At 52.1% G+C, this 21,166-nt stretch overlaps 3 protein-coding genes across 6 annotated transcripts; all 3 read right to left on the reverse strand.

Moving 5' to 3' along the window:
* Positions 1-1,473: 1,473 nt before the first annotated feature.
* On the reverse strand, positions 1,474-7,320 carry LOC149271366 (UDP-galactose translocator-like; the record flags this gene model as incomplete). Its single annotated transcript, XM_089507507.1, has 6 exons — positions 1,474-1,572; positions 2,235-2,319; positions 3,089-3,756; positions 3,840-3,991; positions 4,366-4,562; positions 7,301-7,320. Coding segments are annotated over 6 exons (1,221 nt in total), but the record flags the coding sequence as incomplete, so codon positions are not given.
* Positions 7,321-7,345: 25 nt separating this feature from the next.
* LOC149271367 (OTU domain-containing protein 5) lies at positions 7,346-11,261 on the reverse strand. Of its 3 annotated transcripts, none has more exons than XM_089507515.1 (9): positions 10,797-11,261; positions 9,717-9,810; positions 9,261-9,325; positions 9,017-9,173; positions 8,755-8,903; positions 8,316-8,501; positions 7,899-8,100; positions 7,541-7,654; positions 7,346-7,464 (listed from the first exon to the last, which is right to left on the reverse strand). In XM_089507515.1, the coding sequence occupies exons 1-9, from the start codon at positions 11,259-11,261 to the stop codon at positions 7,346-7,348; spliced, it is 1,551 nt and encodes a 516-aa protein (XP_089363641.1). The 3 variants fall into 3 exon arrangements, with proteins under 3 accessions (XP_089363641.1, XP_089363643.1, XP_089363642.1); XM_089507517.1 differs by having other exon boundaries at positions 7,899-8,107; positions 8,305-8,501; positions 10,797-10,991; XM_089507516.1 differs by having other exon boundaries at positions 7,899-8,107; positions 8,305-8,501; positions 9,717-9,807; positions 10,797-10,820.
* Positions 11,262-16,361: 5,100 nt separating this feature from the next.
* LOC149271368 (A-type voltage-gated potassium channel KCND1-like) lies at positions 16,362-19,474 on the reverse strand. 2 transcript variants are annotated; one of them, XM_089507519.1, is made up of 6 exons: positions 18,360-19,474; positions 17,734-17,896; positions 17,489-17,572; positions 17,243-17,335; positions 16,755-16,987; positions 16,362-16,563 (listed from the first exon to the last, which is right to left on the reverse strand). In XM_089507519.1, the coding sequence occupies exons 1-6, from the start codon at positions 19,472-19,474 to the stop codon at positions 16,362-16,364; spliced, it is 1,890 nt and encodes a 629-aa protein (XP_089363645.1). The 2 variants fall into 2 exon arrangements, with proteins under 2 accessions (XP_089363645.1, XP_089363644.1); XM_089507518.1 differs by having other exon boundaries at positions 17,243-17,327; positions 17,475-17,572.
* Between the last annotated feature and the right edge of the window lie 1,692 nt (positions 19,475-21,166).

The following is a 21,166-nucleotide window of genomic DNA, read 5'->3' on the forward strand; positions in this document are numbered from 1 at the left end:
GAGCCTGCAGTGACATCACATCTGCCCGTGGTCTGCGGCTGCCCAGCCGTTTCCTGTGACACAAACCAAAGTACCTGAGAAAAAGCAATAACTACACGCTGCCTCTGCGCATGTCTGCCGCTCACGCGGAGCCGCCTCCGCGCATGCGCAGTCTCTTGTACCATCGCGCATTGGAGGTGCCTGTACGAACGCATCATGTGCGCATGCGTCAGACGCACAGCCGGCTTCAGTGTGCTGAGAAAGGACACGGACAACGTGAGGTTCTATACATGGAGTTTGTTTTCCTTACACGCTAGCCCCGCACACGGAATCACACATCACGCCTGACACCAGGCCGGCCGATGTCTGATTCTCCAACCAGAACCACTGCCAACGTTCCCCATTTGCCAAACACGAAACATTCCATAATTGTGCTTGATGTGTTCCGTGACCGTGGAAGGGACCCGCCGGGGTGACTGTAAATATGTGAATATTCTATAGAAATGTATATGTATTTGTGGACTTATTTTGTATATTTGTGCCTCCCCAACCCCCCCCCCCCGCATAACATTTCACTGGACGAGCTGTTCATTTTTGCCGTTACCATGGTAACATGTTAACACCGTTTCTGCCTGGACAAATGGCGATTGGTCACATAGCCGCCTGCGTTCAGCAGATGAGGGGTTGAAATCTTGCCCATCATGAAGCGTGCCTTAGCAGACATAATCCACCCCACTGGATGAGACACGTGACACACGCGTGTGGGACTTCTTAGCACTTTATGTCCAAGGATCCGGTTACTGTGAGCGTGGCTTTTTTATTTAATTTTTTTTCCAGAATAAATGATTTTAAACTCCTTATTCGGTGAATTTTTTTTTAAGGTTCAGTCCCATTTTGTGTGGTAAATCGTGGCGGGTGATGAAATATACATGTTTCCCGTGCCCCCCCTCAGTTATCTGCGCTGTCGCCGATGGTGGTTGATGGGGGATGGGGGGGGGGTCAGGGAATGGAGCGGACGGCACCGGTTCTGATCTCGGCTTATGAACTGAACTGTTCTAAACCAAACACCACCAAACAATGCCACGGACAGATTTAATACAAAGATTTAGCTGCTGAAAGCGACACCAGCAACACTTTTTAAGCAAAGCATCTGTGTCCGTCTGGTTTTACAGTCATCGTTTGCTGTTCTGGGTTAATGGGGGTCTCGGATGGTCTTGCACCCCAGTGGCAGATTATCCATCAGGCACCTGCCTAGGGGCCCCCACATGTGCGAATGGATACTCTGCCTCCAGCTGTATAAAGATGGCTGCAGTAGCTGGGAGTCAGCAGGGTCACGTTTTTTTGCCCAGCATGCTTAGGGGGTCTCTGTGGTACCCCCTCTTCCATCGGACCTGCTCCATGTTTAGGCTTTTACTTGGAGCTGTGAAGAAGACATGCAGGCCAGTGAGGACGGCATAAGGGAGAAGCGGGGCCCTCCGAGCGTCTGGCACGTGGCTAGAAGCCGATCACAGGGGCAGCAGCTCCCGTGGGGGGGCAGTATAGGCCATGTACCCGCCGGACGGCCATCACGAGCCTTTCTGCTTGGAAGTGACCCTGCAAGATAAAAAAAAAGAAAAATGTTGATGATTTTATCAGGAAGCCACGGCTTAGTAAAGCAGAAGGAGGGTTATTTTTTGCTCACAGGAGCCTCTTTCTTTCTTTCTTTCTCATTTGCTCCAAGAAGACGTTTTACAAAGTGACAGAATTAAAAAATTTCCCAAAATCCTCTAAACCGAGTCACGTTTGGTGAGGTCTGAGCGTGGGATGGATGCCCGCAGACCTGTCAGAGGGAGCGGGGAGCTTCTAGGACGTGCCATGAGGTGTTCCAAGGTTAGCATGCGCATGCACAAGGGGGCGCTAGAGAGCCGCTGCACTTCATTTTCTTCTGCGTGGCTGCTGGCAGCTCCCTACAGGTGCAGGTACTTGGAGCTCCAGGGCCGGTGGCTCGAGGGATTAAGGGGTCTGGCGAGGGGTTAAGGGTCAGTAAAGCTCGTGTTATCGGCACAAACAGACGAGACGGAAAGTAAAATAAATACAAAGCATTTTTATTTGAAACGTTTGGTTTTTAGTCCCGTCGTAATCATGCAAAAGTAGAGCCGATCGGGTCCCTCCAGCCACCAACTCCCATCACTGACAGCCCCCCCGGAACGGAGTCCCCACATTATTCATAGGATTAAAAGCCCCCCTCCACCCACAAATAGCTGGTTTCAACGCACTCGCAGATTGTCGCGCACATCAGGAGTAACCTGTGAGACGGGGCCCTGGCCGCTTGCTTCCAAACACGCCAACCACACGTGGCCTCTGGGATACAAAAGTCAGCCATCACTAACATTGTGATCAGGAACCCTGCAGGCAGTAGAGGCTCTGCAGCCATTCCTATTGCACATGTGACAAGCTAACACAGCACACGGTTCCCCACCACACGTGACATACAATCACAGCACGCGGCTCGCCACCACACGTGACATACAGGGAACCGCCCGCTGTGACTGTCGCCTACCAAGCATGCGCTTTCCTGCCGCATCTTCTCCCGGGTTATCTGCTGAACTGAAGGGCCACGGAAACGAACCCGCCCCTCGCCTAAACACCGCACACTTCATTCACCATCTGAAGACCTATTAACCCCTTGGTAACCTTTCCAGTTTATAAACTGCAGCTGACTGAGCGCGTGGAATATTATTCACCATTCCCACACAATACATCCACGAATACAGGTGTGTGAACGGGCCCTTAAAGTATCACGTCCTCACAAAGCAGCAAGAGAATGAGCCCTCATAATATCCCCCCTCCTAGTATCCAGAAGCGGGATCCCTGCCCCCGCGCTCCTAGTATCCAGAAGAGGGATCCCCGCCCCCGCGCTCCTAGTATCCAGGAGAGGGATCCCCGCCCCCGCGCTCCTAGTATCCAGGAGAGGGATCCCCGCCCCCGCGCTCCTAGTATCCAGGAGAGGGATCCCCGCCCCCGCTCTCCTAGTATCCAGGAGAGGGATCCCCGCCCTGTAACGTCTTTAGCTCTGTTAGGATGAGATGGAGCCACGTTACTGATGTTTGGTCACTTGGGAAGCACTGACTTGGGAAGGAAGATCTCCTTGTGGGAGGAAGCCTGACCGGCGGAGGAGGGAGGAGGATCTGGCGTCCTTGGGAGGCTGTATAGATATACTGCCCCGATTACCAGTCCTGCACCAAGAGCAAATGGAACATCCACGTGGAAACCAAAGAGGTGAACAGAGGCAGCTGTAGATACCACGATAGACAGAGACGTGGCAAAGCCTTTCAGGATATTGTCTGCATATTTCACCACCACAGCCACTAGGAGACCACCAAATGCCTGATTGAAGATGACACACCAGACAAGAGGTGTATATCCATGGAAGAAACCATGTTCAGCCACTGCAGCGCCATCTTGTTGCCACATGGCCAGTAGTCCCAGGGCTGTGCCAAAGATGCCTAACTGAACGTTGCGCAGCCACACAGATGCAGAGCTGCCCTTCAGAATGCGTTCAAAGTACACGCCGGCAAAGCCCGAGGAGAGACATGAGACAGCCACGGCCATGAGGCCAACCACGTAGCTCTGACCACCTGCAGCCACGCTCTCCTTTCCGCCAGACTGTTCTGCTTGAACGATGGCCACGCCAGCAAACAGGATCACCAGCGACCCCCACTGCAGCCGGGACAGACTCTTTCTCAGGAGAAGGACCGAGAAGAGGGCAGTCGTCAGGATCTTCAGCTGATACGTGACCTGGAGAAACATGAAAGAACAAACCACGTTAAAACGTGACTAGTACATCGAGCCTGAGACGTGAACGTGTCGAGTCGTCTCACCTGGAACGTGGCTGCGGGGAGATTAGAGATGGCCACGTATTGCAGGTTGTTTTGCAGAGTGTATATCAAGGAGGGTATGGCCAGCTTCAGAGTGTCCACGTATTGCACGATGACCGAGTCGTACAGGAACACAACCAGCTCCTTGATATTTCCTAAGAGGAGCCACGTAACAGAATACCGGATCAGTGACACATGCCACACACCCGAATGTGTCAACACCCGCGCACAATATTACCATGCGCACAAAGCCACACACCCAAATATTACTACACGCACGCACAATGCCACACACGAATATTATCACACGCGTGAATGTCACTAAACACACAATGCCATACACCCGAATATTACCACACCCCCAAATGTGTCACGTCACTACACACACACAATGCCACACACGAATATTACCACACGCACACACAAAGCCACATCTGTGTACTGGACTATTAACACGTGCAATGCCACCTTCTGTGTGCCGGGATACGAACACACTCCGTGGCTTATTACACAGAGAACGTCAGGTTACCCCTCTTCTGTGCCAGGACGAGCAGAATGCACGTGACTCCCTTGAGGATCTCCGCCATGACGACGGCCGTGGTGGAGAAGAAGCGCTCGCCGGGGAGGGTCCGGACGTAGCGGATGCTGAGGATGAGCGAGGCGTTCTGTACGACCAGCACGGCCAGACTCAGGTACTTCAGCCGACGGTTCCCTCCTGAGCCACAAAGGAAACCGAGAGAGACGTGAGACCAGAATCTAACGACCGGTCCCTCCATTTTATACAGGGGTTAGGGGGCTGACGGCACGGGGAAGAGGGGGGGGCACCGGGACAGCACCTCTAATCACAGGTGTTTCTGCATTAGGGCAACACACGTAACCAGCAACACTAAACTGCCCCACCTTGGCAGGGGGCAAATCAGGAACAGGTCTGAAGTAGAGACCCAGCAAGAAATACCAGGAACTGAATCAATGAGAACAGCGCTCGGGGGCCCCTACGCCCTCGACACAGAAACGTGTAATAAAAAGATATACTGCCCAGAGACCACACCCCCGTACTCACTATCCCCGGTGCCTCGGCCGAGCTGGGCCCCGGACTCCCTCATATCCGCCTGAAGCTGCTTCATGTCCCTTTCATCCTCCGCTCCCTCCCCAGCACCCACTGTTCCTGCTGCCATGTTTCCCGGTAACGCTGCATTTCCGGTTCGGCCACGGCGACAGCTCCAGCTCACTTCCGGGGGAGCGTCCCTGCAGGCGGAAGTATGTCATTCGGGAGGCCGCTAAATTTCTGTTGCGAAACTGTTGCCAGGACGAAGTTTGTCCCCCATGTTTTAGGAGGGAGGCGTGGGCTCTCCCACAGAGCACAGAGCAGCTAGAAACCGTGCTAGGGGGTCAGCTATTAACGTTTCCATAGCAATGCCATCAATGCCTAACATTTCCAGCTGTGGTGGCTGAAGGGTTAATGTGCTGACCGCAAGGATTAGTGGGTTGCAAAGGCGACGCGTAACAATGACGCCATTTCTGTTTTGCTGCAGAATGCTCTGTTTCCATGGTGACTGCTCCACATGTCGCGCTTCCCCCCACTGCACAGCGCAGTATTGCACGTCTCACTGATTTAACATCATTTATACATTATACAGGGGGCCAGCTCCCCGATTTAACTATACATTATACAGGGGCCCCCTCACTGATTTACCTACACATTATACAGGGGTCTGCCGGTCACTGATTTATCTATACATTATACGGGGGCCAGCTCACTGATTTATCTATACATTATACGGGGGCCAGCTCACTGATTTATCTATACATTATACAGGGGGCCGGTCACTGATTTATCTATACATCATACAGGGGCTGGTCACTGAGTTATCTATACATCATACAGGGGGCCGGTCACTGACTTATCTATACATTATACAGGGGCCCCCTCACTGATTTATCTATACATTATATGGGGGCCAGCTCGCTGATTTATCTATACATTATACGGGGGCCAGCTCACTGATTTATCTATACATTATACAGGGGGCCGGTCACTGATTTATCTATACATTATACAGGGGGCCGGTCACTGACTTATCTATACATTATACAGGGGCCCCCTCACTGATTTATCTATACATTATACAGGGGGCCGGTCACTGACTTATCTATACATTATACAGGGGCCCCCTCACTGATTTATCTATACATTATACGGGGGCCGGCTCCCCGATTTATCTATACATTATACAGGGGGCCGGTCACTGACTTATCTATACATTATACAGGGGGCCGGTCACTGATTTATCTATACATTATATGGGGGCCAGCTCGCTGATTTATCTATACATTATACAGAGGGCCGGCTCACTGATTTATCTATACATTATATAGGGGGCCGGCTCCCGGATTTAACTATACATTATACAGGGGCCAGCTCACTGATTTATCTATACATTATACGGGGGCCAGCTCGTTGATTTATCTATATATATTATACGGGGGCCGGCTCCCCGATTTATCTATACATTATACAGGGGCCGGTCACTGATTTACCTATACATTACACAGGGGGCCGGTCACTGTTTTATCTATACATTATACAGGGGCCAGCTCACTGATTTATCTCTACATTATATGGGGGCCAGCTCGCTGATTTATCTATACATTATACGGGGGGGGGGGGGGGTCCGGTCAGCCCAGAGTAGATGTTGGTACTTTTGTAAATAGGCCGCTTTGCGCACATGCTGTTTGCCATCGCCAGCGCTATCACATGACCAGCCTTCCCACGCCCGCCCCCTCCCCGTGCATCAACATCCAGCATGTCTACCGCCCCAATACAACATGCCCCAGACTTGGTTCTAATGAATAGCCCCCCCCCCCCCCCCCCAGTGCCACCAACCCCTCTGAGAAAAGACCTTTATTGTGAAAGCCAGTAACACACCATAGCTGGATGGAGAGCCGATTCGCGGACTCGCAGGTGGTAAAAATCCGGCCCGATGACGCACCTTCCACGGCAATAGCGCCGTGGGCTCCAACCCCCCCCCCACCGCTGAGCAAAAACGAAAAGACGCAGCACATCGTCGAGACACGTTTTTTTCCCCCTTAAGTTTCTCTGAATGATCAGAACATCCTCTTAATAAAATACAAAAAAAAAGTTACAAAAGTGGTGCTGATAGGAGAGGCGTGGATGGCGTGGATGGCGGCCGCCGCGTCAGTCCTTAATTTAAAAACTCCCCTCCGCACAAAAATAAGAAAGAAAAAAAATTAAAGGCAGGGACACGAAGACGAGCCGCCGTGACACGGGGAAGGAAGGAGGTTCGGATTAAAATGCCCAGGCAGCCGTGGCATGCAGCTATACAGTTCCCGGTGGGCCGGAGGTACATTTACAGAACGGGGTCACAGGGACGGGATAAAACCAGAGAGGGCAGAAAGAGAAGGAAAAGCAAGCACAGACACAGGGAGACAGTCCAAGTGCGCCACGCGAGGCAGGGCACACCGATCACTAGTGGCCATTCGCTGGGCTATCAGCTGTGGTCGGGCGACGGCTCCCTGCGCAGGGACGTCTTCTTCACCGTGTCCAGGTATTCCTGCTGCGATACCGCTAAGACTTTCGCCAAAATTTCATCTTCATCCCAATGGAGCCCTGCACAGGGGACGAGAACGTGAGGAGGGAGCACAGCGGTGGGCACACGGCACGTGGCACAATGCCCCATACTCACCAAAAGCCGTGGGAGACATGTGCTGCATGAATGCTCTGCATTCCAGGGCTGGGTATAAGGACACAAGGGGCGACGTGGCTCTGTCTGCTCCGGCACATGGCTGACTACTGGGGCCTGCAGCAAGAGACACACATAAAAGATAAAAGCCCTGACCAACACTGGCCCCGGGCAGCCACGGCATACAAAACACCCCCCCCACACACACCGGAGCCACATTAATTTCCAAGGGTTTTAAACTGAAAGATCAAACAGAACTCAGCAGGGATCAAAACCCAAAAGGGGACTCATTCCACAACATACAGAACCTGCCAATCAGGGCAAAGAACACAGGCCACGTACCCCGAGAAAAGGCAACTACCTGGCGCACAGGGCGAGGGGGGCTTGGCCAGCACCAGGGCAGCTCCTGGGGACGGGGGCTTCATACTGTGCTCTCCATGCATGTCCAGGTGCTCTGGGGACCCTGCCGTGCTGCGCTGCCTTGGGGAGCGACTACTCCATTCCTCCGGCCCACTCGATGCCGCTGCCGTGGCCGAACTGCACGTGGCACTGGCTTTGCGTGGCTGTGAAATGGAAAAAGGGACAAGTTCTGACAGGAAGGGCAATACCAGAGAATGTTTAGACCAACTGCTGGGGGGGCCTCAATGGGTGACAGGGGAGGATCAGACAACTTTCCATAGCCACGAAGGATGGAGTCACAGGGCCCTCCACACAGTGACAGAGCTCTAGGGCCCAACGTGGGGCGTTTCAGGCAAGTGAAGGACTAATGTGACCTCACCTGTCTGGCTTGCTTCTCTTGGTCCCGTAGCCACTGTAGGTAGGACTCCCGCGCTACTTGTTCCTCAATGGCTTCATTTGTGGCCTCCCAATCTGTGGCTCTTTTCTTGTCTTCCAACATCTGCTGCTCGATCCAGGATTCCTCGGACGTTCGGATCGCGTTCTTCATCAGGGACTGGTCAGCGTACTGAGGACAAACGGACGTTACAGACAGCGCCGGCACACGTGGGCATCATTAGAACCAGTAAAACTTCCCCTGCGCGTCCCCCTCCCGATAACAGAAGAGAGCCGAGATCGCAGGTGTGCGTGGCCGGCGTGGCTCGCTCTCCCTGGCCCCTCCTGCTGATCATTTAACAGAACTAAATACAAATGGCAGGCATTCCGCCCGTTATTCACGTAACGCGGTGTCCGTGGCCCACCACGCTCCACGTCCACCTCACCCCAGGCTTGAAGGATGGAAGTCCTAGGCCTACGCCTATGGTGGCTTTGTTGGGGTTCACGACAGAATTGTAGTGGATATTCCGGTGGTAGCTCACTCTGATTGGTTCATCTTCATTCTGCTGGATTCCATGGAACGTGTTGATTGGTTCTGAGACAAGAAACGGATATAATATAACCCACTTTTCATGCGTGGGGCTGCCCACGGCAAACCCTTTCAGGACCGAGTCACCTGCCACGCATCTTCTTTGAGTGTTACCCTACCTGTTCCGTACTGGTACACCTCCACCGGCCGGTTGTACATCTCCGCCATGGCTTGCATCTCAATGTGGTTGCCGTGGCAGTTATTTTTCCGCTTCCGGTTGATGTACGCCGTGAAATCTTCTGTTACATAATTTGAAAAGTAGTCTGCGTTTTTCATCTGCCACCCAGAGGAGAAGAGAATTCACATGACCGAAAACACACGGATGGGAGGAAGAAGACACGGACCCGCCGGGCCCTCACTCACCAGGTAATCCATGCAATGCTTCCGCACCACCTCGTGCATGTCCTGGTCCCCGTACACCTGATCAGCTGGAGAGAGAACCACGTTAGCGGATCCGCACCACGAGCACATGGCAGCTTAGGGCCAGTGGGACACAATCTTTAACTAACACGACACGAGTGTCTCGCTCTCTGTCTTAAGTGTGCCACGCTGCGGCTAATGGAGGACCCCAGAAGTTCCATGCATTTTACCCCCTCCTTCCCACAGACTGAGATACCAGGGGGTACTGCCAATAATTACCCCCCCTCCTACCCACTGACTGAGGTACTGCCAATAATTACCCCCTCCTACCCACTGACTGAGATACCAGGGGGTACTGCCAATAGTTACCCCCTTCCTACCCACTGACAGATACCAGGGGGTATTGCCAATAGTTACCCCCCTCCTACCCACAGACTGAGATACGGGGGGCACACTCACCGACGGCTCGGAACAGACAGGCGCCGTCCTCCTTCATCTGTTTGATGAGAAATCCCTTCTTCTCCTTCAGCACTTTCTCAAACCAGTCCTCCTGCTGGTGGGAAGCAGGGATCACATTACTAACGCTTTCACGCCATCCCTGTAAAGGGGGTTCAGGGTCAGAACGGCAGGTCTCGGGGAGAGGGGTCCAACCCTTACTCTCCTACCCACTGCCAATAATTACCCCTCCTACCGACTGATGGAGATACCAGGGGGGTATTACTGAGATAACAGTCCTCCTGCTGGTGGGAAGCAGGGATCACATTACTTTCACGCCATCCCTGTAAAGGGGGTTCAGGGTCAGAACGGCAGGTCTCTGGGGATGGATCGAGGGCTCTGAGATGCCTCCTGGGTGTCGGGGGTCCCGAACCATGAGCCAATTCCCGATACTTAAGCCAAACCAGTGAAGGGAAAGGGTTAACAAACTGCCCCCCCCCCCAGCACATTCTGCATCTAAAGCCATTTTTAGCCCGCGGAGGACGGTATGTCGTATGTAGATACATCGCTGGGCGCTGTAAGACAGGACCTTGGGATAAACTGTGTTTTGTGTCACCCCATGATTCCTTTCTGATTCTATTTACGGGTTCCTGGGGTAACGAACCGATACCGGGCCCCGGCACAGGGGTTCAGCATTCTGTGTGGCCTCCAATAGCCTTTGCTGTGCAGAATGCGGATCGGAGATCACCGAGCTAACGGCGGAGATGAGGCAAATGACCTAAACCTCTCCCTGGGGTGTGAGACGCGGACATTTCCGGTTAAGCTGCAGCATTTCAGTAATTGCCCTGTTTGCCCCATCGGTCGTGACACTCGGCTACAACGGCGAGCGAACCGGGAGCTGGCCCCACAATATAGGGAAATCAGATGCTTGGGTGATTCAGGGGTTACATACAAGCACCTCCCACCATGTAAAGGGATCATAGGCCCGCCCTCTATATAATATTAGGAGCCAGAAGTCCCACTCTATCCATAAATACAAGGGTCAAAGGTTCCTCCCATCACATTTATACACAGGGGTCCCAAGCCCCGCCCTCCCGGGTTCACCTGCTCCGCAGTGTCCGGATCCATGACCTGGATTCGGGCAGCCGTCTCGTACTCGTCCTCGCTGTTGTTCCCGGCTCCGTCGTCCCGGTCCGGACTGGTCCCGGTCCCAGCCACACCCCCTACGGCTCCTGGCCCGCCGCCGGGCCCGACACCCCCCTGCCTCCTCCTCTTGCTGTGTCCGGGCCCTGAGCAGCAGCCCCCGGGACCCGCCCCGCTGCAGCACCCCAGCCCCTCCCCTAGCGAGCCGGACCCCGCTCCTCCTGGTCCTCCGCCGCCTGGGGGAGATGAGGCCTGCTGAGCTCCAGGCCCCGGGGTTCCCGGGTATGCCCAGCGCGGGGGTGGGGAGGAGCGGGGTCGGGCCCCGGGGCGGGAATGCTGGTGAGGGTCCCCACCGCCCGAGCCGCCCCGGTCCCCATCTTCTGGGTCCGAGGGGGGAGGTGGCTTCTTCTTCGGGAGGATGGTCATCGGTCACCTTCACCGGACACCGAGGATGCGTCACCCGAGCGCCGCTCCGATCGCTTCCTGTCGGTTGAGCGGAGACGTCACCACGCAGCGCGTTCTGAGCAGCAGGCGGGGCGTAACTGACGGGCGTGCTGATTGGAAGACGCCATGTGGGCGTGTTTAGACCCAGACTGAGCGGCGCGAGGCGCGTAAGTTTGCGTTCCAAGCCTCGCAGACTAAGCCGACGTTGCCATGGAGATCATGGTAGCATTTCTTGCGTCTATCAGCTAAATAACGGCGCTGAGGCCGGTATCCGGCGCCGGAGCAACGAAGGAGGGGCCCAGAGTCTGGCACGTGAACAATGGCACCGATGATTTCCACAGTTTGAGGTTTCAGCGTTAAGTAATCAATTTTCTTTTTTAATGTTTTTATTGATGTTAATGACACCGCTTCCTGGGGGAAAGCTGCACAACTTTCCTGTTGCACCGGTTATTAGGTGACAGCCGCCCCGTTCCTCGGTGACCCGGCTGTTACACTGGTTATTAGGTGACAGCCTCTCCGTTCCTTAGAGACCGGGCTGTTACACCGGTTATTAGGTGACAGCCTCCCCGTTCCTCAGTGACCCGCTTGTTACACCGGTTATTAGGTGACAGCCACCCCGTTCCTTAGAGACCTGGCTGTTACAGCGGTTATAAGGTGACAGCTGCCCATATAATACATGGCCTTGCGCTAATATTGGCACTTTTGGTAAATATGAGTAAAGAAGGCTCTGTCTTTATTGCTTAACCCTTTGATCTTGACTTAAAATAATATACAAAACTATTCTGCTCTCATGGATCTCAAACGATTGAAAACACAACATAGGTTTATAAAAAAAAAAAATATATATAAATTGTTAAATATATGAATTCATATGAGAAAAATCTATTTGCGGTATATTCCCAGTGATATTATACATTTTTAGTACACTTGGGTGACTAGGAACAGGAAATTGTTCAGCCGTGACTTCCTGTTTCATGGGGGAATAAATATTAGGTAACACATCGGATAAATTCCCTTATCCGTTCATCGCAATGGGTAAACCCAAGGAATATCGCTGGGATGAGCCGCAAAAAGGTTCTTGAGTTTCACAAAATGACTATAAGAACATAGCAAAAGGTCGCAATAACTGTGTTGCATATACTGTATATTTCACAGATTTTATTTGTTTGCAGTTGTTTGATATCCATGAGAACAGGGTATTTTTGTGTATTTTTTTTAATGAAAAGATCAAACCGTAAAGGGAATTTTTCACAGCCTTCTTATTTTCATATTTACCAAGGGTGCAAACATTAGTGCAGGGTATTAGTTATACGTCCGGAGAGTACAGTGGGGCAAAAAATTATTCAGTCAGCCACCAATTGTGCAAGTTCTCCCACTTACAAAGATGAGAGAGGCCTGTAATTTTCATCATAGGTACACTTCAACTATGAGAGACAGAATGGGGGGAAAGAATACAGGAAATCACATTGTAGGATTTCTAATGAATTCATTGGTAAATTCCTCGGTAAAATAAGTATTTGGTCGCCTACAAACAAGCAAGATATCTGGCTTTCACAGACCTGTAACATCTTTAAGAGTCTCCTCTGTCCTCCACTCGTTACCTGTATTAATGGCACCTGTTTGAACTTGTTATCAGTATAAAAGACACCTGTCCACAACCTCAAACAGTCACACTCCAAACCCCACTATGGCCAAGACCAAAGAGCTGTCGAAGGACACCAGAAACAGAATTGTAGACCTGCACCAGGCTGGGAAGACGGAATCTGCAATAGGCAAGCAGCTTGGTGTGAAGAAATCAACTGTGGGAGCAATTAATCGAAAATGGAAGACATGCAGGACCACTGATAATCTCCCTCGATCTGGGGCTCCACACAAGATCTCACCCCGTGGTGTCAAAATGATCACAAGAACGGTGAGCAAAAATCCCAGAACCACACGGGGGGACCTAGTGAATGACCTGCAGAGAGCTGGGACCAAAGTAACAAAAGCTACCATCAGTAACACACTACGCCGCCAGGGACTCAAATCATGCAGTGCCAGTACATGTCCAGGCCCGTCTGAAGTTTGCTAGAGAGCATTTGGATGATCCACAAGAGGATTGGGCGAATGTCATATGGTCAGATGAAACCAAGGTAGAACTTTTTGGTAGAAACTCAACTTGTCGTGTTTGGAGGAGAAAGAATGCTGAGTTGCATCCAAAGAACACCATACCTACGGTGAAGCACGGGGGTGGAAACATCATATACAGGGATATAACGGGTTATAAGGACGGGTTTAGTTATACGGGGGGAGAGTATATAATATATAATATGAGGAATATACAGGGATATAACGGGTTATATGGATGGGATTAGTTATACGGCCGTAGAGTATATAATATGAGAAATATACGGGCATATAACGGGTTATAAGGACAGGATTGGTTATACGGCCGGAGAGTATATAATATATAATATGAGGAATATACAGGGATATAACTGGTTATAAGGATGGGATTAGTTATACGGCCGGAGAGTATATAATATATAATATGAGGAATATACAGGATATAACGGGTTATAAGGACGGGATTAGTTATACGGGGAGGGTATATAATATATAATATGAGGAATATACAGGATATGTAACGGGTTATAAGGACGGGATTAGTTATACGGGGAGAGTATATAATATATAATATGAGGAATATACAGGATATGTAACGGGTTATAAGGACGGGATTAGTTATACGGGGGGAGAGTATATAATATGAGGAATATACAGGATATAAAGAGTTATAAGGACGGGATTAGTTATACGGCCGGAGAGTATATAATATATAATATGAGGAATATACATATATATCGCTGAAATGGATGAGCAGCGGGGAGGGCCGGTGGAACTTGTGTCTCTTTAATGTTACTTTTCCTGAATTTGTTGCCTGACACCAGCGTGAATTATTGGCGTCCTGTGACTCTGTCCCATACGTTTTCTCTCTGTGGGGGCTCTGCATATTGAGTTGCTCTATTGTCCCAGGTGGGGGTATTTGGGTTGCTTTAATGAATGCACTGATACCTTTTTTTATTAGTTTTGTTTTTTTATTATTACTTTTTTAATTTGCACCAAATTGTACCATCAAATCTCAAAAAAAGCTTTTAAAGGAACACTTAAGATGCAGGCAGGCTCTCCTTGGAAGATGGCAAGACATGCATAAAAGACAACTCGGAGGGGCAGTTTCTGGGGGACACGGGCGCTCTCTCATCATCCATTTGGGATTAACGTAGAGACAGGAAGCATGCGCGACTCCAAAAGCTTGTAGACGTACCAGGTGTGACTGTGTGCTGACCCACGGCAGTGGCTTCTACTTTTGGCTCCTGCATAGAGGTTCCACCAGAACATAGTAAGAAGACCCTCAGTGAGAGGGAAGACCCCAATACTGTTCTTATTAAACAAGATGAGAAGATTTCTCCGTTCCGCTCACTAAGTGCCACTTTATTCTGTGTCTCGTGTTAACAAGCTCACACCCCCTAATTGTAAATGGTCCCGTCTGATCCTGGGGGTTGCCGAGCCTTACTATCTCGGTGCCAACAGGGAGGAAGCAGGCAAGCGATTTCCTGCAGTGCTTGTGGCAGACAGAGAGCGATCCTTCATAAGTGAAGTGGACAATGAGCAAGACGTGCGCATCAAGGCTCTGCAGGCTGGGGAGGCTGCAAGGCTCTGCAGATTTGGGGTCAATACAAGTTAATATTTGTAAAATATTAACATTAAAACTCCTTGAGACTGAACCCCACCTCGGCCCCTGTACCCCAGATGCTCTCAGACAAGTACCTAGAACGGCACCCAAACAGTACAGTGTGCTATGTGTCATGCCCTCCCGCTATGGCTTTTTTTCTGTGGTTAACATTGTGCCCACGTGCAAATGTGAAACACTGGACCCCCACCCACCCCTATAATATTACCTGCCTCAAGTCTACATGAGTAACTTAGCGCATGCATACATGGGCCTTCTAGTACCCAGTGAGTGCTTCAGAGGGCAGCGTTCATCTCATTCCCAAACAGCCCCCTGTAATGCGATGATGCCCTGCGCCCAAGCAGCAGGCAGCACAGAGCAGATGCTTCCGGCCACACAATGATTGCACGACAATCGCGTAATAATATGACATCTGGTGGACGCCCTCACAGCGCGTGGTCCCGGTGAATTAACGTGGTTGACGGTGTGTGCTTCCCACTGGCCTGGCGTGATAACCCATCGTGGGTCTGAAAGGCTAATGAATTCCTTTAACACACGGGGACACGTCCAGCTGAATGGCATAGTCACTGGTGGGCATCCCTGGGATACATGCCCAGTGGCCATACGGTACCAACAGGTTTCCCGAGTGCAATGGCCACTTTCTTGTTGGTTGGAAAGTTGGCCCAGACCGGCTCCGCAGACGGAGGTTTGTGTTTCCCTGAGTTGCTTTCCCGTTTCTGACACCTCTCGGTCTTCGTTAGCCGGGACTGGTGGGATAATGGCTGAACCCAGCCCTGTGTACATATGACATGCTTATACCATGTGTTGACTGTATACAGCACTCCACGTACACCCTACGCTGTACTAGTTGCGTGTCTATGGTATACGTAACCATTAGTATACCAATACATACAGTGCTTTGCATATAGCCATGAATATATTCAGTGCTGCACATATAGTTAATAGAACATACAGCGCTGGTTATGCTTCAGTCCGTGTACCTCTCTCTCGTATACCTTCCGTGTTACATATATTACGTGTGCATAGATTTCTCCTTTTTGTGCATTTGTATAAATATTTGTCAGGGTGTACATGCATGTTGTTGTGTGTGCTTGCCGTGTGCACGTTGGATGGCAGAGGTGTTTCATGTCAATGCTGCATGGGCGCTGTGCACAGAACATGCGTGAAATGTGTGTTGTGCGTGTACCCCGTGTGCCGCACGTGTGTGCAGAGTGAGAGCGTTTTGTGCATACGGTGTTTGCCCTTTTCGGTATGTGACGCAGTGACGGCACATCGCGTGTTGTTTGGACGGGGAAGCTGATTGTCTGTTGGACACAGTGTTGTAGGTTAGACTCGTTGCGTGTGCGCTTGTGTCACAGGCTGGAGATCCTCACGGTGTCGTGGTAATAGCGGGCGGTGATGTTGGAGTTCTGCAGAACGCCGGGGGAGGGGGGCTGGCTTTCACCGGGACTGTTGGCAGGGGGCGTCGGGATGCTGATTATGGCAGCCGTCAGGTCTGCGCTCTCACAGTTCAGCCTCATGTTCTCAGGGCTTTTGGCGTTGAGGCTGGATCGACTAGACAGGACGCAAAGAGGGTTATGTCCGAGGGAGCCGCAGGTACATGGCAGCGACAGAGCAAATGGCGTGAGCGGGGAGTGCTGCGAGACAGAACGGCTGGCGGGGAGCGCTGCGAGACAGAGCAAACGGCCCGAGCGGGGAGCGCTGCGAGACAGAGCGGGCGGCGGGGAGCGATTGATTCATCTTACCTTTGGGTGAGACCTTTGTGCGCATGCAGGGTATCGAGCTCCTGCATGCTGCCACGGCTGACGGACACAGTGGAGTTAGCCAGGCGGATGGCGCGGCGTTTGGCGCGTCGTGGGCAGCAAGAGGTACTTAGCCCCTGCTGGGAGGACACGGAGGTGCTGCGGCTGGTACGGTACCCAATCGATTCGGTCATGAGAGCTTCGCTGTAAGTATGCTCGTCCGTGAACTCGTGGCACTGCAAGAGAGCAGGGCAGATGGGTCGTGATAGAGAAGGGGTAGATAGCGAATGTACGGATGGTTGCCTGTGCGGTGTTGATAAGCGAGTATACTATCAGTACAAAGTATATGGTGGCAGGCGATCAGGATTCATGCAGGTCACCCTGGAGTATATAGAAGAAAGCTTTATTCATTTATGATGACTAGTCATGGCCAAGAGGTGCGTGAGCCGCACCACAATAGCCTTTCGACCAAGGCCGTGCCTGCCACTCACCGTCGTCTTCTCCAGACAGTGCAGGAGGTGGTGGTGCTGCAGCTCGAACGCAGAGCGGTTCTTCACACACAGCGCGTGCATCTCGCTCCCCTCCTGTAAAGTACAAGACATCATGGAGCAGCCCTCCCCGCGGGTCCAGCTTCAGTGTTATTGCTCCCGGCACCCCCCATTACCTACACCCTCCGCTACCCGCTCTCGCCCTCTTCTGATTCACCAAACCCACCGGGCCAGCCCTGTGCTTCTCACCTCCAAGCCTCCGCTCTCCTTGTAGCGGAGGAACGCGTTGGTCGTGGTACTTTTGGCGAGTCTTATCCTGGCCAAGCGTATTTTCTGTGTGACGTAGAATAAAAACACGTCACAGACACGCACTCGAGTGCACGAGGGACACTTTTCTCATGCGGCATTGTGACAAGGTGAAACACGGACAGGGTCCGGGCAGGGAGGGACATGGCGGGGGTGGGTTTTGAGGCAGGTGCTCCCGAGCCACGTACCTGCTGCGCACGGCGTTTGTCCGCTCTCTGGTTTTGGTGGTAAATGCGACTAAAGTTTGACACAATGACGGGCACAGGGAGAGCGATGACCAGCACGCCGCTCAGCGAACAAATCGAGCCAAATATCTTCCCAGCGATAGTGTCGGGAACCATATCCCCGTACCTAGAAGCACAGAACACGGAACAGGCCACGGCTCCGGCAACATCCTAACCACGAGACCTTGTGCCAAACTCTCCAATATAAGGCGGCATCAGGAGGCTTTGCTAATGAACCTGCAACCAGCTGCCACCAATCCCAGAGCGTTCAGATAAAGGAGGAAAAAGCCCCGGGCCCGGAGAGTGGACAACCCAGAAATAACCACACGGCTCGTTTAACCCTTAACTATTTGTTCTTCCTGATTTGCGGGTGGTGAGGTATTAACATTTTGTACATTTGAGATCTGTGGCCAAAGAGAGGACAGTATCTTGTAGGATTATCATAGTGTAGGATTGCATAAGCTGTTGAGACCTCGGAGGTCTCTTTTTCAGGGGGAATTATGGTGGCGGACGGTACTGAAGGGGATATTTAGACATTTCATTTAAGAATATACACACAAACAGGAGACCGACAAGCAATGTGCACCTACCCCAGGGTGGTCATGGTCACTATGGTGTACCAGAAGGCAGCCGGGATGCTGGTGAACTTAGTCTTGTGTGTCCCCTTCTCTGCATAGAACATGACGGTGGCAAAGATGATGATGGCCATGGTGAGGGAGAAGAGCAGGAAGCCGAGCTCCGAGGCGCAGCTTTTCAGCGTATATCCGAGGATCCGCAGGCCCTGCGAGTGCCGGGAAAACTTGAAGATGCGGAAGACACGGAAAACCCGCAGCGTGACGAAGGCACCGCTCACGTTTTCGTTCTTTGGCATAACCAGGCTGATGTAAAAAGGCATTATGGCCACCACATCAATAATGCTCATGACGCTACGCATGAACTTGCAGCGACTCGGGGCAGCAAATAGACGCATGAGGTACTCGAAGGTGAAGATGAGTACACAGGCTGTGTCCATACAGTTAAAGGCTGACGTGTATTTCTCCCCGCATGGCAATTCCTTAAGGCGTCCAGCTTCGGGCCGGCATGGCACAGTTTCCACCACGTTGGCGATGACTGACACTGCGATGAAGAAGCCAGTGACGTAGTAAAAGACGAGGGCCATTGTGCTGGTGTGAGGGTTTTCAAAGGCTCTCCACAGTCGTTGGCGGAAGGTACTGCCAGGGGGTAGGGGGGTATCTAAAGTGGTCTCAGCTTCCGTGTCCTCGGCCAGCCGTTCCAGGTTCTCCTTCTTGCGATCTCGGTACTCCTCGAGACAGCAGTCCCCGATGATCTCTGGAATGATGCCGTAGAAGGACAGCTCCTCGTCAAATGCCTGGATGCACTCGTGGCGGGGGTAGTGGAGTTTGCCTGTGCGGTAGAAGTTGAGGATGTGCCGAAACATCTCTGGATCTCGGTCAAAAAAGTACTCTTGAGTTTCCTGGTTAAAAAAGAAGTCTTTCTCGGTGCTGCCGAGCAGCGTGTCTGGGTACCGGTCAAGAGTGTTCTTCCAGGTCTGGAACTTCCTTCCACTAACGTTCACCACCAGGATCTCGTCGTTTCTCTTCCTCTTGTCATTGGGAGGATTGGGCATTGGCTTCTTTGCCAGAGGTAGCCATCCCACCGCTGCTGCCCGGGCAAACGGGAGCCAGGTTGCCACTCCTGCCGCCATGATTGTACAGCTGAGCTCTCGGTAGCTGCAATTTCAGAATCTAATCGTGAAAAAGGGCCGAGCATTAAGGGGTTAATGCTCCAGATTAATTGAGAGCGACCTGCAGGGCTTGTAATTGATATGAGGCTGTATCAGGAATGGTGGGAGGTCCACATTTAAGGAGTAATTACCCCATAAGACTGCAGAGCAGCACCAGCCACAGATGTCTCCGGCCTAAAGAGTCCCACCGCAGTGTCCTGCAAGGAACTTGCCGTGGCTCTCAGCCATTTTCCTGCAACATTGAATTTTGTGACGCCAGATCTTCTGACACGGTCAGGGGTTCAGTTCCTGTGGCATGATACAGGCGGTTCCTTGGCGTGTATCACAGCACCATGTGCGGCTCTTCTGCACGTTCCACGAGTCTCTGCCTCCTCCGGGTCTAATGCTGAGGGGGCGACTTCAGTGCAGCTTCACCGAGAACAACATCCTGTGACATCATAAAAACACGGATCCTCATTACTAATCCATTCCTCACCCTCCTAATACACAGACACCAGGACATGCGCCCCCTCCTAATACACAGACACCGGGACACGGACCTCTCACCCCCTCCTAATACACAGACACTGGGACACGCGCCACCTCCTAATACACAGACACCGGCAGTGGGGGAGAGAGCTGGAGGATTGGGGGAGACTGATTTAGGCTTTAGGAGAAGGTCAAAAGTTGCTGCATTCTTATTGGCTCGTTAGGGAGCCAAAAAAGATCCAGGGAGTTTCTGGATGGAGAGGACCCCCATGCATCGCCGCACCCAGCCCCCCCACAGATTGTGTAACACGAATACCCCCCCCACCCCCCGGGTAACCGCTGGTGTAAATTAGTAATAAGCTTCCCCATGACTCGGTCCCCAGAGAGCCCCCTTCATTTCCCACTAAACATGTAGCGTGTCGCTAAAACGCATGGAGGCGGCAGCGGCGGCACAGAGAGCTTCTTAGAAATCCCACTGGCTGCGGGGTCCGGTGTGCGGGGTCTGCTATCGCAATTTGAATGTGATGCACCGGCGGTGGCCACACACAGCACCCGACAACGCAGCAGATTTAACCAAGTGAGTACCAGTAAATATTGCAGTTAGTGCATCACATTGCAGCACACACACACACACGCGCTGCGTTACACACTGCTCCGCATACGACACACGCATACGACACACGCATACACACTCCTTACCTGTTGTCAATTTCTCGTTGCAGGTGCTGATGCCCCCCACGGGTCCAGCTCAGGGCAGGGATGCTTCTCTCCCTCATCCGAGAATCAGGAATAGATGATTCCTCTCCACCCAGCCTCCCCCTCCCTACAGCCTCACCCCCCCTCTCCTGCAGCCTCCCCACCGCAGCCTCGCTTCCCCCCCCCCCCCCCACCGCAGCCTCACTCCCCCCTTGTCATGCTGTTAATGCAGGAGGAGAGAGCTGGCAGGGGCTGCAGAAAGAGGGTATGGGGGCATCGCAGGCTGCAAGTGGGGTAAAGGAATATTATCCTCTCCACCGCAGCGCCGGATCCTGCGAGTTGGGTAGAAGTGCCCTCACCTCTGCAGTGAGAGGCAACAGCCGTACCTACCCCTCTTCAGGGGGCAGGAGCACCCATGTCTCTGCCGCTGGGGCATAGAGGCAGCCCCAGAGGTATGTATATATATATATATATATATCCCCCCTTAGG

This window comes from Sceloporus occidentalis, unplaced genomic scaffold (genome assembly GCF_023333645.1).
Source record: "Sceloporus occidentalis isolate IW3139 unplaced genomic scaffold, rSceOcc1.0.p SCAF_531, whole genome shotgun sequence".
Classification (NCBI taxonomy): domain Eukaryota; kingdom Metazoa; phylum Chordata; class Lepidosauria; order Squamata; family Phrynosomatidae; genus Sceloporus; species Sceloporus occidentalis.

Bases quoted from the DNA above. Each gene is read 5' to 3' on its own strand.
- LOC149271367 (XM_089507515.1), bottom strand. From the start codon at position 11,261: ATGACCATCCTCCCGAAGAAGAAGCCACCTCCCCCCTCGGACCCAGAA. The intron at 9,174-9,260 runs GTGAGTGAGGGC...TCTGGGTGGCAG, and splicing joins AGCATTGCATGGATTACCTG to ATGAAAAACGCAGACTACTT. The intron at 7,465-7,540 runs GTGAGTATGGGG...TCCCCTGTGCAG, and splicing joins CATGTCTCCCACGGCTTTTG to GGCTCCATTGGGATGAAGAT.
- LOC149271368 (XM_089507518.1), bottom strand. From the start codon at position 19,474: ATGGCGGCAGGAGTGGCAACCTGGCTCCCGTTTGCCCGGGCAGCAGCG. The intron at 17,573-17,733 runs GTACGTGGCTCG...TACGTCACACAG, and splicing joins ACAAACGCCGTGCGCAGCAG to AAAATACGCTTGGCCAGGAT. The intron at 16,564-16,754 runs GTAAGATGAATC...CGTCCTGTCTAG, and splicing joins CACAAAGGTCTCACCCAAAG to TCGATCCAGCCTCAACGCCA.